Source organism: Hipposideros armiger, unplaced genomic scaffold (assembly GCF_001890085.2).
Source record: "Hipposideros armiger isolate ML-2016 unplaced genomic scaffold, ASM189008v1 scaffold_454, whole genome shotgun sequence".
In the NCBI taxonomy this organism is placed as follows: domain Eukaryota; kingdom Metazoa; phylum Chordata; class Mammalia; order Chiroptera; family Hipposideridae; genus Hipposideros; species Hipposideros armiger.
In genome coordinates this window covers 149,085-166,879 of record NW_017731804.1, presented here as the reverse complement: position 1 = coordinate 166,879, position 17,795 = coordinate 149,085, and the positions used below count along the sequence as shown (strand labels likewise).

General features: G+C 53.1%; 1 protein-coding gene across 3 annotated transcripts in view; it reads right to left on the bottom strand.

Annotated features, from left to right (window-relative positions):
* CAPN9 (calpain 9) overlaps window positions 1-9,897 on the bottom strand; it is a 46,266-nt gene extending 36,369 nt beyond the window's left edge. For 2 of the 3 annotated variants that reach the window (XM_019665829.1, XM_019665830.1), the window contains exons 1-3: window positions 9,601-9,897; window positions 3,232-3,301; window positions 262-380 (exon numbers count right to left, since the gene is read on the bottom strand). In XM_019665829.1, the coding sequence (XP_019521374.1) occupies window positions 262-380; window positions 3,232-3,301; window positions 9,601-9,813 (402 nt within the window). In that variant the 5' untranslated portion in view covers window positions 9,814-9,897. The remainder of the gene's footprint in view (window positions 1-261; window positions 381-3,231; window positions 3,302-9,600) is intronic. The other variant, XM_019665831.1, reaches the window with a different exon arrangement.
* Window positions 9,898-17,795: the final 7,898 nt, after the last annotated feature.

Sequence of the window (17,795 nt, the reverse complement as noted above, 5' to 3'; positions counted from 1 at the left end):
TAAAACCCTTAACAAATGGACCTCCAGGTTTGCCCAGTCATCACTTGTTTTACTGTGTGCTTTCCTAAGGGCCCACTGTACGATGCCTGCTCCAGAGCTGCCGGAGGTCATCACGACCGAGCGAGGTGTGGGACCCAGTGGGGACGCAGCTCTCACGCAGGTAGGGCTGCATTCCTTCAGAGGTTACCCAGCAGCTGAAGACGCCCCTGGCGTCACGCTGGACCCCAGGGAGGCAAGTTCCCTAGCAGGGCTCCCGCTTACCTGGAAATGGAATATCCCGGTGTAACCGGGGCCAAAGCTCTGGTCCTGGGGGACGACTCTAGCCAGCGCTTTCTCGTTCAGCGTAAGGGAGGCAATGGCGGCCAGCAGCCAGCAGTCACCTGCAACACGGGGGCCACAAATCACGGTTTCTGATGCTTACTCACAGCAAAGGGGGACCATCAATACCAGAAGGACATGCGGGGCGTTCCAGGTGTGGCCACGTCTTTTTCGTTTAATGGAGAGCCTCCCAACAAATACCTGTGTCCAGAGCTCTGTCCCTTCACGCCTCTTCTGCCCAGTCTGTCATAAACAGCTGTCCCTGCCTTGGCAGTGTTGCAGGGGGACCTGACTTGGGTGTCAGACACAGCTCCACATGTGTCAGTTCTGGGAATTCCCTGTCTAAGGGACCAAGGCTGCAGGCGTCAGTGACAGTGTGGCTGGGCACACAGGCCTCAGCCCCTGGGAACTAGTCTCTTCAGTGCCTGGGGCGCCTTTTTGGGACTGACGCCCTCAACCCAGACTCAAATTAGGTGTAGGTCATGGTGCCTCTGTAGGCATTTGCGTCCAATTATCTTGCATTTTCAAGATTGGTCAACTAATGTACCGATCTCCCCAGTGTGTCTTCATGTTGACACACATTAGAGGAAAACTGAAAAGTAAAGTCAAATATCAGTGTTCTGTGTGTGTCATCGAGCCCTCTGGACACAGCCATGTGCCCACACCAAAGATGGGAGGAGCCCCTCACATGGCCAGGCAGTGTTTCATATGCTGCCTGTGAGGTTGGTGTGAGCAGATCCCAGGAGCATTCGTGTAACTGACAGGACCCCCCATGTCACCCCAGACCTCCTGCGTCAGCAGACCACACCACTGTCGCCGGAACTCCAGGCCCCGTCACACTCACTTGGCTGCCTCCAAAAGTACCGTGTGCCACTGCCCTGGAGACACTGTCACCTGGCTCCTTTCTGGTTGCTGTGCATGGGCAAGAGGGACTCATGAGGGTCCAGCAGCAGGAAAGCTACCCTGAGTTCACTCCGCTTTCCCTAGGGTGTCACCAGCAGGCACATGACACTGGTTTCTATTGCATCAGCTGGTCTTTGGCAGCCGGGGCTGGCTTTGGGGAGATCACGATCAGACGGGACACTGGCGGGAGGTCTTAAGACCATGCGTTTGGTGAGCCCTACCGAATGCCTCCTGGTGGCGGTCCCTGCTTTCAGCTGCAGGATGGCCAGGGCGGGACCCTGCTGTGGGCTGGCCTCTTCCACCGGCTTCTCCAACTTACGACATCGCCCCATATAAGAAAGTGTTTCTTTTCCTGGCCTGAAAGTGCAACACCTCATGTCTATCCAGCCATAACGCTCTGAGCTGTTGGAGGGCGGGATTCAGAGGCCAGTGTTATTTACACAATTGAAAACAAAGGGAAAAACTCAACAACAAAATAAAGTTGCTGTTGATGGGTGCCAATGGGTGAGACTGGCCAGCCCAGCACTGTGCCCAGGAGAGGGGACTCCTGAAGGTCAGTTTGTTGGACAGCTGGATGTGGACACTAACGTCCAGGGGCTACTATTGGGGAGGGACCGGCGATGGTTTGTAGTTCTTATTTTGGGTGGCGGGCTCACAGCTGTCCATGTTATTGTTATCTTTCAAAATGTATACACATGTTATTAGAGTATTTGAATGTAATAAATTTTGTAAGTGCTACAAAATAATATTTATAAACAACCACCAACTAAGGTAAAATATAAGGTCATTATTCCAAACATATGTTTCACCAGTATAAACACTAATCAAATTAAAACGGTAAAACAAGGGACTGGTACAACGGTTTCCCATTAAATAGCAGTATAGAGATGGGGGTAGAACGGAGGCAGAAGGAGACGGGTGGAGGAACAAGAGGGGGGGGGACCTCCTACGGAAGGCTTAACCTCAGGAAGTGAAGACCAACCTGAATGTCAGTCTTTTTGAAAAGTCAAAGTTATTCTAGAATTATAATTCTGTTATCTATGTATCTGTCATCCAGCCTGCTATTTATCTATCAATGGTTGTCACTGTAGGTTTGTAGGCCACAAACAATGGTTTGTGCCTTCTGGGTTAGTGTTTAGGGCAGCTTGGCCACTCGGCATGGAGGTTCCGGCGTGGTCTCTGGTGGTGACCCAGCTGTAAGCAGCTCGGGGTCTGCATAGGCTTGCAGGGGTTTGTTCCCTCTGGCTGGTTCCACTGGTATTTTTTAGGATCTCCCTCTCTGTCTCTCTCTCTCTGTCTCTCTCTCTCTCTCTCTCTGTCTCTCTCTCTCTCTCTCTCTCTCTTTTCACAGATAGAATGAAGGTAAACCGGCTTCTTGTTGGACTGAATCCTGAAATGCAGGACCCAACTTAACTGTCTGGGGGGTACGCTCAGACCGATTACACAAAAGAGATTGGGTTCTGGGTTTTTTTGGGGGGTCCCCCAAAGTATGAGCCCCTGAGAGGCAGTGTGGCATAGCAGTGAAGAGCCAGTTTGGATCCTGACTCTACCACTCCGGGACTTTGGGCAACGCCCTCAGCACCCTCAGCTTCGGTTGCTCATCTGTAACATTGGGAGGGTGGCTGGGAAGAGGGACTGTGGCGTTGTCCTGATGGTGCCGAGCTGGTGGCTGGGTTAGTGGAGCCGGTATCAGCTGTGTTGTGGTGTGGGAGGGCCAGGTCAGCACCGCTGGGCGTCTCCGTTCCCTGCAAACTCCTGGGCTGTGAGCCCTGAGCACAGACCCATCCACCCCCAGGGAACAAGAGTGTGAGGGGCTGGGAGTCACTGGGCTCCATCCCACCAGAGCAAACAGGTGGGCTGGGAGCAGAGGGCGGGTGGGAGGGATGGAGGGAGGAGCAGAGGGTGGTAGCAGCGAAGTTCCCCAGCCCCAGGGGCCCCGTCTGTTGGCCCCCATGGGGTGGTCTGCTCTGTCCAACCCAGCCAACCCATGCTCTGTCTGCTCACACTTACCAAGTTCCCCCTGGCAGATATCAGTTCTGGTGGCCCCTTCAAGAATGAATTCAGGGTTTTTCACTATTTCCTGGAAGAACAAGAATGTAAATGCAGTTGGCTCGCCGCTCAGTGGGCCACAGAATGAGATAGGCTCAGGGCCTCGCTCTTTTCTTGGAGCACAGGGCTGCTCTCCTGTGTTTGATTTTGTCCCCGTGGAGGGACACGAAGTGAAGGGCGGCCGTGGCTGTGCCCCACAGCTGGGCCTTCTCTGGTAGACCACGTCCCCTGGGGAGAGGTCCTGCCTCTGAGCAGCCCTTTGGTGATGTGCTCTGGCCAGAGTCCCTCCACACCTGGCTGCACAGTGGACGTCAGCCAGGCCCTGGGCTTGAAGTCGGGGGGGGGGGGCCCGGGTTCTGGTCCTGTCTCCCCACGCATGAACATCGTGTACTTCGGGGGGGGGTCTCAAATTTCTCATCTCAAAGTGAGGAGACACACCACAACCTGGCGCCCAGGATAAGCACAAATTCCCACTCGGGCCACTCAGCTTCTTTTTTTTTTTTAAATATGCATTTAGGTACAATTTTTTTTATATATCTATACTATATAGTAAGAGACATGTGCATATATGTCCCACATAATTTTACCAAAGAGCATTATATATATTTCATTGTACATATTATGCATGATCATATATATTATGGGAATATGATACAATCATTGGTATATATTAATATACATAATATGGAGGGATAAGTGTAAAACATTAACAAAAAAGTATTTGAAAGCGATTATGCAAAATTCATGTAATCTTTCCATTCTTTGGAGGCACCAGGTTCCGCTCCTGACACAGACCACAGCACAGAACGAGAGAGAGACACGTCAGTCCCTGCCGAGTGACAGGCCACAACCAGGGAACAGACACACGGGTTTGGGAGGAGATGTGCCAGGACAGAGTGACGGATGGCGGAGCTGCTTTAGCCGGAGCGGTCAGGGAGGGCCTGGGGGAGCGGCCAGTTGAGTAGGGCGTCCTGCGAAGGTCCAGGGAGAGGAAGCAGCAAATCACGAGACGGAGAGCGTTCCGGCACACGGCAGACACCTGGCCATTTTAACTGGGTCTGAGCACAGGGCGAGGGAGGGGCTTGCCCACCCACTTCCCCACCCGTGTCTGGGTGACGCCTGGGGACGGCTCTGCCCTGAACTGCATCCTCAAGCTCAGCAGACCGCGCTTCCCTCTGGTCTGCGCCCCAGAGAATCGGGGAGGATGCTGGGTTTTTTGAAGGAGGGGGGCCTTCCTGGGCCAGGAGTGCCAGTGTGAGATGATGGTGCTGTGTCTGCAGCCTCCAGGGTGTGCAGCCCGTGGAGGGTGGACCCGGAAGCATCTGCCCAGACAGCGCTGCGTGGGGCTGTTAGTGTTTAATGTGTTCCAGCAAACTCGGCCAAGAGCATCTCTGGAGAGCGCTGGCCCTGGGTGCGTCCAAACCCAGGCCTGGCAGATGTGTGACCCACAACCTGAGTGTAGCCCCAGCGTTCCTACCCTCAGCGTCAGGAGCCTGGGCGTCTTGTCACCAGATCACCCTAGTCTCCAATACGAGAGAAAGACGGCTGAAAGCCAGGGCACCAGGGAGTCCCCACAGCCCTCCCTGCACGGCCCAGCCCCACTCTAGGTCCCTAACAGGCAATGTTCCGGTGCCATGGTTACTCGTCCCTATCTGGAATGTGAAATGCACTCTGAAAGCTGGCAGATCCCTGCCCAGCAGGCTGTGCCAATGGCATGGGCTGTGGGCAAGGCAGCCCCCTCCTCCCCTGTCGCTGTCTATCCCCGCCCCCCCACCTTCTGCAGGCCTGGCCTCACCAACTGCGCCTGCAGCTGCCACCACCTCCCAGCTCCCATCTGGCAATTGGTTGTTTTTGTCCAGGAGAGTTTTATCTAATTGCATCAAACTGTGGCTCGATGGAGAAAAAGGAGAAAACTCAATAATTGTCACTAAGTGAACACAAATTAGCCATCAGGTAGAAACCGGCGAGATCCCCGGATGTGTGACTGATGCCCCTGTCTGCCCAGCATTTTTGTGAGTTGGTCCATCAGTGTGCCCATCATGGGCGTTCCGTGTACATGTGTTCTGAGGGGGTGGCTATGCGGTGGTGAGGGTTACATGCCTTTGAGCCATGCAGCAGTGTACATTGACAGATGTGGGGTCCCCCTGTGCTAAACGTGTGTGACTTGCGTAGGCATGTGGTACATGCATGCCCATGTGCATGACCCATGTGTATGCTGGTTGTGTGTGTACTCTGGGTGCACTGCGTTCATGCTTGGGGGGTCCTGCACACGCATGTGGGGCCCAGAAGAATGTTTGCTCACGTCAAATGTTTTTGGGGTCTTGAGGACGAGGGTTATGTGAAACTACTCCCTTGTGACAGGAAGATCAGAGGGGTCTCGACAAACCTGAAGTGAATCCAGCCTGCACCTGGGGACCGAGAAGGGAGGGGGCCTGGGCACCACCAGGTGGCTCTCCTGGAAGACAGAGGACCCTCTCCTCCTGGAGTGCTGGCTTTCAGGGCCTGTTCTGCTCAGTGTGCACAGCATCGGGGGCTGGGCCCATCTTGGACTATTCTCTACTAACAAATTCATATCAGAAGGGAAAAGCCACATTTCTAACAAGGTCGGAGAGGCTGGGCCCATCAATCGATAGCTGTGTGCTGATCCTGGTGTGTTCCTGGGGCTATGGAGTCGCATGGGGACACAGCGGTGTCCCAGAGCAGCCCACAACCTCTGGGGGATTGGTGGAGCCACACAGGGAGTGGTGAGCCCACTGGGCACGGACATCATGGCTGCGTGCCATGAAGTACGCAGGTTGCTAGGAGCCGGCGGGGGGCTAGAGGAGTCCGGGCACCTTCAGGGACAAGGTGTCCTGGGTTTAGGCTGAGAAGTGGGGGAGGAAATTGCATGGAACAAAGCAGATGGGTGCAGGCAGACAGGGATTTGGGGAGAAAATGGAGGCCGAGGCTCTTGTGAGCTGAAGAAGTCAGGCTGCAGGCCATGGGTGAACTGTGACATGGCTGTGCCCCCACCAGGCTGAGGGACTCCCATCAGGCTGGGGGACCCCCCCACCTGAGACCTTCTCCTACTCACTCAGACCCACAGCCTGACTTTGAGGCCTGGTGCACACCACACCCACTGGGGTGATCTCACCCCTCCAAGTTGAGTCTGTCACTCTACTCCAATGCCAGGGTACCCCACTCAGTGCATTCCTCACCCTGGGCTCTCTGGAGGGCGAGGCTGGCTGTGCCTTGCCCTGTGATGGCCCCTTGACTCCTGCTCTTGAGCCTCTCCCTGGCCCTCGGGCACAGCTGTGTTTGACAAGAAGGTGGTGCTGGGAAGGCACCCCACCCTGCGGTCCCACTGGGCAGCTGGCACTTGCTGCCAGAACGAGCACACAGACGTGGGACCAGCCATGCAGACAGCACCGGAGCCCCAGGGGCCTTGGAGGGGCGCTGACAATGCTGACCATTTCCCTGTGGCAAGTGGAACCTCAGTCCCCACCCCCACACCTTTCCCCAGTTTCCCAAAGTCTGTAAGATACAATACAAAGCCCCGAGCACCCAGTAGGAAACAGATGGAGGTATGTGTCTGGGAACGGGGTGGAGGGGCCAAGTGCAGCTGCAGACAAAGCAAAGGGTGGAACAGATTCTGAAAGTGCGTCCACAGGGACGGCAAGCAGCCCAGTAGACCCACGGTGGAGGGCGGAGGGTGGACATGAGTGCACCAGGGGCATTACCCACCATTTGTGGCCTCACTGGGAAGAGATGGAGAGGAAGGACGACCACCTCCCAGAACTGAGAGTTGGAACCCTGGACTCCCTTGGGGGTCCTGGTGGCCCTCGTTCCAGGAGGGAGACCTCGGGGAGTGGAGACAAAGCTGTTCTCCACCCTGGCCCATGTGCACTGAGCTTTGATCTTGGAGAAACTCATTTGGGCAAAGAGGAGGTGAGTTGTGGGCTGCAGGATTACGCTGGAAGCCAGGGGCTGGCCATGTAGGATGCATGGGTGGAGAGCCTTCCTGCCCTGGTAAGGGGTGGGCCTGTCACCCCAACACAGAAGACTCTCAGAGGCCAACCCAGCTGCAGAGTGCGCCATGCGCTTAGCTGAGGCCTTCCTAAGGCCACAACACAACCCATTGCTCCTTCTGTCCAATCGTGCCCTTCCCGTGTCCATAGAGTTAGTCCTCAGAGCACCCCAGAGAGGTGGTCACGTGCTGCAGGCTGACTTCGGGGGTGGGGCAGGGAAAAGGTCAGCTAGCTGTAAGAGGCATGGTTTTGAGGTGGGTGGAGGTGCTGTTTTCTGCCTGCAGGACAAGGCAGGGGACAGGGAGGGGCTGACCAAGGTGGGCTCACCCCCTGTGTGCTCTGCTAACAAGCACACTTTGCTTTCGGGGTAATGACAGGTGCCCCTACTCCCTCAGGGAGCAGTCCATAAGGGATGCAGTGGCCAGCACTCCAGAGGCAGCCGGCATGGGAGAGCCCTGGCACCACTGTGTCCCATGTGACACCAACCTCCAGGGAACACGGGGCTATAACAATGCCCCACTCTTAGGGTCATTTGGGATTAAGTGAGATGACCCTGGTCCAGAGCAATGTCACCCAGGCCATAGTAACTGTTGGCTGTCACCACCGGTTTGGACGTGCCAGATGGTGTGTGAAGCTGAGGACCTAGTCAGCAATGGGGTAAATGAGCTCCGGCTCCAAAACACGGCTCTAAGGCAAGACATGGCAGCCGCACAGACTGTTGTATTAAAACTGCCTCCTCGGTGTTGAAATAAAGACCCCGAGGGCCCTTGAAGGACAAAGAAGGCTCCACAGGGAGGCCACTGAGCAGGGTCCACGTGTCCCCGCGAGGATCCCCCGGAGGGGTGCCGCATGCCGGCGGAAGGGGCCAGGGACAGCGTGCTGAGGGAACACGACCATGGGAATGGGGCACAGGGGTGGCAGGGGGGCGGCAACACTGAGCCACTGAGGGAGCTGAGCAGGCGGCATGGGCCCTGGAGGGGTGGGGGGTTGCTGGCGGGCTAACACTGGAGGCAGCGAGACCAGCTAGGAGGGAAGAAGCTACCGGAATTTCTCAGAAGGAAGGCTTAGCCCCTGTGATCACCTTGTGAGACTCAGGATAACACTGGAGAGCCAGAAGCAGCTTACACAGGAACCAGGGCAGGGTGGCACGGAGAGGTGCACACACACGCACACGCACACACACGCACACGCACACGCACATGCACACACTCGGCCTGCAACAGGAAGTAGCAATGAAGAGCTCACACTGTGTGGATAACAGTGTGTGTGTGCTGTGGGCTCGGCCCTGAGGAGCCCAGAAGTTTCTGTGTTTGTTTTTACAAATAGACACGCTGCCTTTTAAAACATTGACATTATTTGAATGTAGGGAGACAAAGAGTAGGAAAGGTTGATGAACCTGGGCCACTCGTATATAGGATGAGGCCTGGAGCTAATGATGAAGAGGTGATGATGGTGCCAATAAGAGTGACAGTGACAGTAGCTGTCATTTGTGGAGACTGTCTATGTGCCTGTCATGGGGTCCTATAGTCATTATTACCGACCCACTTTACAGGCGAGGAGACTGAGGCTCGAGGCAGTTATGTGATATGACCATAGTCATGGGTTACATTAGTGACAGAGTGGGGCCAGCACTCCTTGCTGCTCCCTCCTTGCCCATAGTCACCTGTCCCCACAGGAGCCGCTCCCTGGCCAGTACCCACCCTGAGGGAGTGAGAGCCAGGGGTGCCCGGTCAGAGGTCAGGCCCTGACTAATGTAGCATGGCAAATATTGATTCATCGTCCCAGGCTGCAGCTGGTGCCTAGAGGGACCATCACCTCCAGACTTCTGGGTGGCTGATGGCGCCCCTCTGGGAAGGGGAACGCGTGGTGTGGGGAGTGAACCCTGCTGCACACCTGTGCTGAGCACCTGATGAGTGGGCGTCCAGCCCTATCAAGCAGCCAGGGCTCCTGCCAGAAGCCACCGAGTGCTTTACCTGTGTCGCCTTGATGTCAGCACACGGGGGCTGGTGTTCTGACGGCCTCCCACCATGCCTGCAGGTTTGCCCTTGGCTTCCAGTAGGGTGTGTCTCCCGAGACTCGTCCCGCATGAAGTTTTGACCCACTCGCTGCCTCCTGACAAGACCCTCTCTGACTCCAGTCCGGCCCTGGAGGCACTCGGAGCTGGGGGTGAGGTGCAGCCTATCGCCCTGGGTACACCTGGTCCCCACCCCCACCCAGCTGGTGTGTGCTCCTGTGGACATCCCGCCTTCAAACTGCACAGCCTCTCCACATGCCCACCCGCTCGGCCCCTCCTCTCCTTGTACACCCCTCCCGCTGCACTCACCCCTGGCCGCTTCCACTCGAAGGGGACCTGGGGCCTCTCGCTGTAGAAGAGAGAGGTGTTGTTGGCCGGGAAGTCGGCATCCTGGAAGAGGATGCCCTTCTGCAGGCACTCCTGCCTCAGCTGCTCGAAGCTCTGGCCTGAGGAGTGGGTGCCACGGGCGTCCCTGGGAGTCGGCTGCTTCTGGGGCCCTGGGGCCCGGTGGAGGTAAGGCATGGTGGCTCCCTGGCCCGCTGGCTGAGGTCAGCAATGGGAGTGAAGGAGCGATGCCTGTGCCGGTCAAGAAGGAACCACTGGGCCCCTAGCTGTTTGCCTGGGAACCTCCCTGTAGATTGACACAGAACACGCCCTGATAGCAAACTGTAGACGGAGCCCTCTGCCCTCCCAGGGCTCCTGCAGACCCAGAGGGAGCTGTGAGGCTGGGCCAGTTCCAAGAGAGGTAGCATCTTGCTTAGGGCACTGGGAGGGAGGGTTGCTTTATGGGAAAGAACATGAAGCCACAGTGGACCGGGAGGTGGCAGCCGTGTTTGTTCTGCGCTGGGAGAATGCATGTCTTAGATGAGGAAATTGCGGTTTGGCAGCTGGAAGGCAGCGTAGTCACCGCACAGGACAGGAACACCGCTCTTTCACAGGCCGTCCCATTGTGATGTAGAGTTGGTCTCAGCTAACTTTTTCTGTAAGGAGCCAGACAGGGGAAGTCATACAAGCTTGTTCATTTCATCACAGCATCGATTCCTTTAGAAAAAGGCTGGAAAGCACTCTGCTCACTATGAAAGGAATGGTAAAAAATTAGGGCACAGCAAACAGGAGACAGAGCCCGTGTAGCCGGGGGACAAAGCGAGGAAGCCACACTGACGTGCAGGGCCTCTCCCTGTTTGATCTGAAGGTTTAGGTGGAGCACGGGCGGTGAGCAGAGTATGCCCATTTGTGCAGAATGGGGAAAACAGACTATGCATTCCTGGGCACATAAGGATCTCTTGGAAGTTGAGGGAGTCCTTCTTCGGTGGTGGAGTGGGGAGAGGGCTGAGTAGACAGGGGGTGGGTGCTGGGGAGACTTCCCTATATGCCTTTTCATACTTTTTTTCCTTGTAACCCTACACTTACCTGGTTGAATTTCTTTCTAAGTTTGAGATGCCCATGAAATAGTCAAAGGACGACATCAAGTAGGCAGGGAGACAGTGTGGCAGGACCCAGAATGGCAGGCTCCTTCTGATGGACACGCTGTCCTCTCAGGTACCAAGTCCCGCAGCCTGGAGTACCCTGCCCTCCTCCCTTCCTGGCTCTCCACAAGACCTCCCTGATACCTGACCTCCGTGTCCCAGTAAATGTCACCCAGTGAGTGTGAAGGGACTCTGCACACTCAGGAGTGAAAAACGTCAGCTTCTGCAGTCTCAAAAGTCACACGCTGCGTCCCACATGTGCAGAAATGTGATCCCCATTTTTAGCACCTATGTCCCCGTGGCCCTTGAACCCTCAAACTGCCCAGAGAACACAGCTTATCCTGCCCTGTACAGGACGGTTGCCACGTCCTGCGCAGCACAGGCAGTGATGAGTGAGAGGGGACAGCGCAGGGTGAAAGAAAATACAAGTGACAAAAAGACAAAGATAGATTTATGACACAAGGCCAGGGGGCTGCAGTTCTCTCTCTGGAACTGAGCGTCTAATCGGACAAATGTGAAGCTTTTATTAAGAAACTTCAAAGGAGTGAAACTTTTTTATTTTTTCTAAAGTCTGTATGATAAGTGCCTTAAGGCCAGTTTCCATCAACCAGCCCCATAGTACTCCAACACACGCTGTGCCTGCGTACTCCCACACACACAGCCCCCAGGATGGTGCAGCTGTGCTGTGGCCGTGAAGTAAGGGAGGTAACCGACATCATTCCACCGGGTCCCAGTTTTCTGAGACACTTCCTGGTGACCTTGTTAGGTCAGGGGCTGTTGTGGGGGGGCGGTCGAGGATGAGGCTGTAAGGCAACAATGGTTCAGTCCAATGCAGGAATTTTTCAGTCGGTTTTAAGTATTATTGTTTCAGTCATTCTGCAGGCCAAAGCTGAGTCTTCTTGGGTACACCCTGACTTCAGTGTCCCTGTCCCCACCCCTTGTCTCCCAGTGGCATGTGGGCATGGGGAGACGGGCCTCTGGTCAGCATGCCCTTCTAGGGAGCAGGGGCCATCCTTCAGTGATGCCAGGACCAGAGCAGAGGTCCCCCATCTCCCGGCCTATGGGGGACCAGGCCCTCCTCTCTCTAGCCCCAGATGGCTTTCTTTTAAGGTGGTAATGATCCTTATGTTACAAAGTATTGTCCCCTGACAATTTGCTTTATGATTTACTCCCCAGGTACCCCATCTTGACTTTTAAAACTCTCCTTTTGTGGGTTCTGAGAAAATCCTTTGCTCACACTTGAAAGCCCAGCCCTCCAAAGTCTCCCCATAGACTTAAAAGTCTAGCTTGAAGCCTGAAGCCACGCACTGGTACCTTAGTTCTAGGTGGGCTCTGCCTTCCTTTCCTTCTGTCTCGCTGCCCCAGAAGTCTGTGTGTTTGTAAAGGGGGCTGAGCTGTGGTCATGAGTGCCAACCCCGTTTCCTAGAAGGTGAGACTAGTGCACCATCTGCCACCTCCAGGCTCATATTGATAAGCCTGGGACCTGACCTTCCCTGGCACACCCCCATTCCATTGCCCGGCTGTTTACCCCTCCTCTAGCAGGAGCCCAGCTTTGCCTCAGTGGGACAAGACTTGTGTGGGCCTCGCGTCCCTGGGGTGAGGTGTCATGCTGAGACACCCTGCCTAGATCTCCCCCAGGCCTCTGCCCAGTCTTGGGCCTCGGCCATCTGACCACAGAGAGATCCCAGCTTGGACACAGGCTCATGAACCACCGGGCGGTCCCCTCGGTCCCCTTGGGTCTCCCAGGCCTGCTTGAGTGGCCACAGCCCCCTCAGCTGCCTTTCCAACCAGCTCAATTGTGGGATAAATACAGTTTCCCCCAAGGCCTAATCTCCCCAAATGAGCTCTAGGGCACTGCCCCTACGGCCACAGTGACGCTGTTAAAATTGCCAATGTCAAGGGCGTTGACATTGTGGAAGAAAGAGGAACCTCCATGGGGCACGTCTTCCCCTGCAGGTTGACCTCAGTCACTAGGACCACTTGACCCCGGGGACAGTAGTCTGGGAATTCACTCTATGTGGGTTTAGGATGCGAACGAGTGTAACTTCACTTTTTAAAAACTATATATTTTGCCCCCTTTTGCTCTGGAGCCCCATTTTAAGGTGCACCTCTCTCCACTCAGGTGGTCTTCCTCTCCCTTCCTCCTCCAATCGCGCACCTGGAGCAGGGGTCCCACTAAACCAAGGGCATCAGCTCTCTGCGCTGTCTGGGAACCGACCTCTTTCCTCACAGCTGCTGTAGCTTGTGGTCCAGTTTCTTATGGGAACAACGCACTGCCATTCCCTTGGGGCTCAGCAGGCTCCAACATTTTCCCCAGTGAGGAGCCCTCCACCTGGGCTGTGGGCTCCGCAGCCCTCCCCAGCATGTCCTGCCTGCTCAGGACAGTGCCTCGTAGAAAGGCTTTCCCCACAATGGACACTGTCATGTTGGGTCTCCCAGCTTTGCCTGCGCACCTCTTCCAACCAGGGCTTTCCCATCTGTGAGCCATTTCACAGGGACGGACACAGCACTTCCTCCCGGTCCTGGCTGCCGGGCGGTGTGACTCGGATGACTCAGGACTATTCATCAGGCGCCCCCACGAGACACTGGTTTGAGTGACAAGCAGAAGCAGAAGAGAAGAACTTCACTTGGTGCAGGTGTGAGGGTTCAGGTCTTTGTGGTATAAGCTTCTGGCGCCCACCCCTCCACGTCCCCTGTGAGCTGCAGCATGTTGGCTAAGGAGCAAGGTGTCCGCAAGCAGCAGTCACGATGGCAGTTCTCTAAAGCAGCCTCAGGATGGGGTTGAGTATCGCTTCTGACCCTAGGTCTCTGGCTCCCCTCAAAGCTGTCAGCTCCCTAATATCCATAGAGTCAAGTACCAATTACAAGGGGGGCACATTCTGAGAAACACATAGTCAGGTGATCTTGTTGTGCAAACATCAGAGAGGGACTTACCCAGACCTGGATGGTATAGCCCTCTGCCCCTAAGCTGCAGGGCTGCACAGCACGTGACTGTACAAAGCAACGCAAGACAGATGAGACTGCTGCTGGTGTAACGAGGCATACTGTGCTGCAGCAAGCTTTTATTTTTCATAGGTACACTCTAAAATAATCTTAACAAGTATAGTAAATGGCAAAACCAGTGACATGGTCATTTATTCTCAAGCATCATGCACTGTACATAATGGCACATGCTCCACTTTCACACGAGTGTCGGTGCAGTAGGGTCGTCTACACCAGTGACCCCACCCACACATAAGCAACACATTGTGCTGCGATGTTACAATGGCTACTACTGGCGTCACCAGGCGATAGGAATTTCTCAGGTGTTATAACCTCGTGGGACCACCGTTGTTACGCGGTGCTTGACCGTGTGGGGATGTGGATGGCGTCACTGAGTACATAACAGGCGGAGCCGCGAGAGCAGACAACTGTGAATTACCATTGACTGATGAGGCTTTTGCTACTGGAAGTCAAAGTTTGTGGACTTTTTCTAAAGCAGAAGCAGATGTAATTTAAAAATCCTTTTATTATAGACACTTAAATATTCTTCATGTGCAATACTTCTGGGTTTATTAAAATTATTAATTTAATTTTAAAAATCTCATTTGAGCTCTCTTCTGTATCTACAGTTTCATATTTAGGCGTGTGACATAGATCTTATTTAGTTCCTATCTTCTTTGTGGTAAAGGTTTATCTTCAGCTGCTCTCCACGCGTCTCATCTTTTGTCACTCTTCGTTTTCTCTTTTTGACACCCCAGTTTCAGATTCTTTTAAAGGACGCATTCTCCCACTCTGGGAAGGCGGCATCATGCAACAAACGCACCATGTTTGCGTGGGTCAGTGGTTCAGTGAAAAAACTGTTGGTCTCCTTGGAACTAATGACTTTTGAAAAATCTCATTGCAATCTTTATGACCCAGCTTTCAAAAGGAATTTATTAGCTTAGGGTCCTATGAGAATATAATTTATGAAGTCACTGTCAGTCATGATTGTGATGATGTAAAGTAACATACCAATCACTTATTTTTGAAGTGATAAGACTTTTTTCACAGAGTACCATGGTATGAACTACCATGGAAACAAAACAAGTTCAATGGCTATGTCTGATTTATAAATATAATTTTCTGTTTTAATTTAGGTAACTAAAAATGTGTGGGCATGTGAAATGTTGTAGACAGGAACAGCCCGGCAGCTTCTCAAATGGTTAAACAGACTTAACACACGACCCAGCAAGTCCACTCCTAAGCACATACCCTAAATAAATGAAAATGTTTGTCTACATAAAAATGTGTTCACAAAGGTGTATAGCAACATTATTTGTAATAGCCAAAGAGTGGAAACAACCCAAGTGTCTATCAACTGATGAACGAATTAAAAATTGTGGTTCAGCCGTACAGTAGAGTATTAGGCAGAAAAAAGAACAAAGCGCTGACGCTGCTACAGTGTGGAGAAACCTTGGAAACGTTATGCTGAGTGAAAGAAGCGAGGCACGAAGTCCACACAGTACATGCTATCGACTGAATGTTGGTGTCCCCAAAATTCATGTGTGGAAGCATACTTTCCAGTGGGATGCCATTTGGAGGCAAGGTTTTGGGAGGTGATGAGGTCATGAGGGTGGCGTCCTCATGAATGGGATTCATGCTGTTATAACAGAGACTCAAGAAAGCTCCCTTATCCCCCTCACCATGTGAGGACACAGTGAGAAGATGGCCATGAGTGAACCAAGAAACACATTCTCACCGGACACCAGGTCAGCTGGCTTTGACCTTGACTTCCAGCTTCCAGAACTGTGAGAAATTAACGTTTGCTGTTTAAGCCTCCCAGTCTTTGGTATTTTTGTTGTAACAGCTCAAACAGACTAAGATATTACACGACTCCATGCATATGAAGTGCAGAATAGGAAAATCTATAGAGAAAGCAGATTAGTGGTTGCCTAGGGCTGGGGGAGTGTGGAGAGATGGGGTTTTTTTCTGAGGTGATGAAAATGTTCTAAACTTGACTGTGGAGATGGTCATGCATATCTGTGAGTGTACCAAATATCACTGAACTGTACACTTGACATAGGTGAATTGTGTGGTGTGTGCATTATATCTTTATAAAGCTGTTTATAAAAAGAGATGTGTGAATTATGTGTTTAATCTCAACCCCACCCCCATTGTTTTGTAGTTTGTGGTGCTGTGAATGTGATTTAGATTTTTATAATAAAAGGCTTCCACATATGGTTCTTAGCAGTTACCTATACATTGTGTCCTGTGCAAACAACCCTATATAGCTTGAAGGAGAACCTTGGGGTTCTCCTTCAAACTATATAGTCAGATCTGCATAAATTAGGCAGACAAGTGCCTACTAAAAAGGCTTAGGGAGCCCAGAAAATGGACTGGAAGGCTAAGAAGCAGGGGTGGGAATGCGTGGGAGCTTGGGGCGACCCAAAAGCAGGGCACAGGACGAATGGGAGTCACTGTGCCCAGCGTCTGCACGTCTGTGCTTTGGATTCCACCTCCTTCCCCCACGCCCCTCTGCGCAAGGAGGGCACAGCTTCCCAACTGACAGCCTTTCCAGACTTGACCCGAGAACCACAGGCCACAGGGGCCAGGTGCTGAAAAGAGGCAGATATGCCCACCATGATCTCCAGTCTCTGGGGGACTTTCAGGTGCGTCCAGGTCCAGCCCCGTAGCCCATCAGGAAACAGAGTCTCTGGACTTTGCCATTTGACCCCAAAGTGCTGCTTGAAGAATTACACTAGGTGGGACAACAGCATTTAGGGGAAAAACATCTGGGGGGAAAACTTTTAATAAAACCCTGACCACCCGAATAACATAATTGTTCTGTGCTCACTCCCATTTGTGTTTGAGAACTGTGTTTATGCCTCAGATGTTGCGAGAATACTGAGGAAAACTATGTTTCCTCCAGACCAAAATGACAAGCGGTTAATCAAGTTGGAAAAAATACAACCTTGCCCTTTAGGGGTGGAATTTTATTAAGTACCCTGTGTTTTCTCAACGGCACCAAGAGATGGATGCTATGCAAACTCTCTGGATTTAAGGTGTCTTCTTCCTTTGAGTTCTGATACTCTTTTCCAAACTCCCTTAAATGTAGATGGGACATTTTTCTTCTAAATAGTAAAGGATCGGGGTCCTGGGAAGAGACAGCCAGTACACTAGATGGGACCCTGGAGAACAATTTACCAAGGTGTGGACAGGAAAGACCAGGGAGACCGAGCAGCTGCCCGTGTTGGGGCAGCATGGCGCCTTTACAGCTTCCACATGTGATGGGGGTTGGGCCCTGTACAGAAAGGGGGATGGTGGGAGGGATAGAAGAGAGGACGGTCACCCAAAGGGAACCTATGAAGGGTGGAGCTGCAGAGTGGTGTGTGGGACAAATATGATAATCTTCTGCTAATGTTCCCTGATGTCAGGGACCAACTGGAAGCCCTGGGACACCATCCATGTAAATCAGCCTCACAGGGGACAGAGCAGGGTGGAGCAGGCTGGAAAGTCCATCTAAAGGGACAACAGATTAGCCAGCCTAGGACCCAGCTGCTAAAAGGGGCTGCCGGCCTCCTACAGTGGGGCTGGGCACGGGGTGGGAGGAGGGGAACAAAATAGCACTAACTTTATGTAATTCCTGTATTGAGATTTTTCAAGAAAACTGTGAATACATTTTAATAATAATTACAAAATAAAACGCGAAAAATGTTAAACACGCCTTGGAAATCATTTAGTTTGAGATAAGCAATGCCACCCTGGTCCATAACACCAGGAGAGGAAGGAGGAGGGACAGCACTGTGGCCCCAAAGTCAGTGAGTGGGTCCCCATCTCTGGGGGCCTTTTGGGGGGTCTTTCCGCTGCAAGCCAGCGGTGACATTGACAACATCTCCCGGGATGGCGGGAGGCTCTGAGGACACCAGACAGGCCTCCAGGAGCAGCCCACTGAGGAAAGCGTTATTGCTGACCTATCTGATCATCTGCCCTGCCCTCCAGAGCGCCTCTGGCTTTGGCTTTGTTAAGAGGATATGCACAGTCAATCATTTCAGGGGTTTTCAGTTAAATTCTTCACTG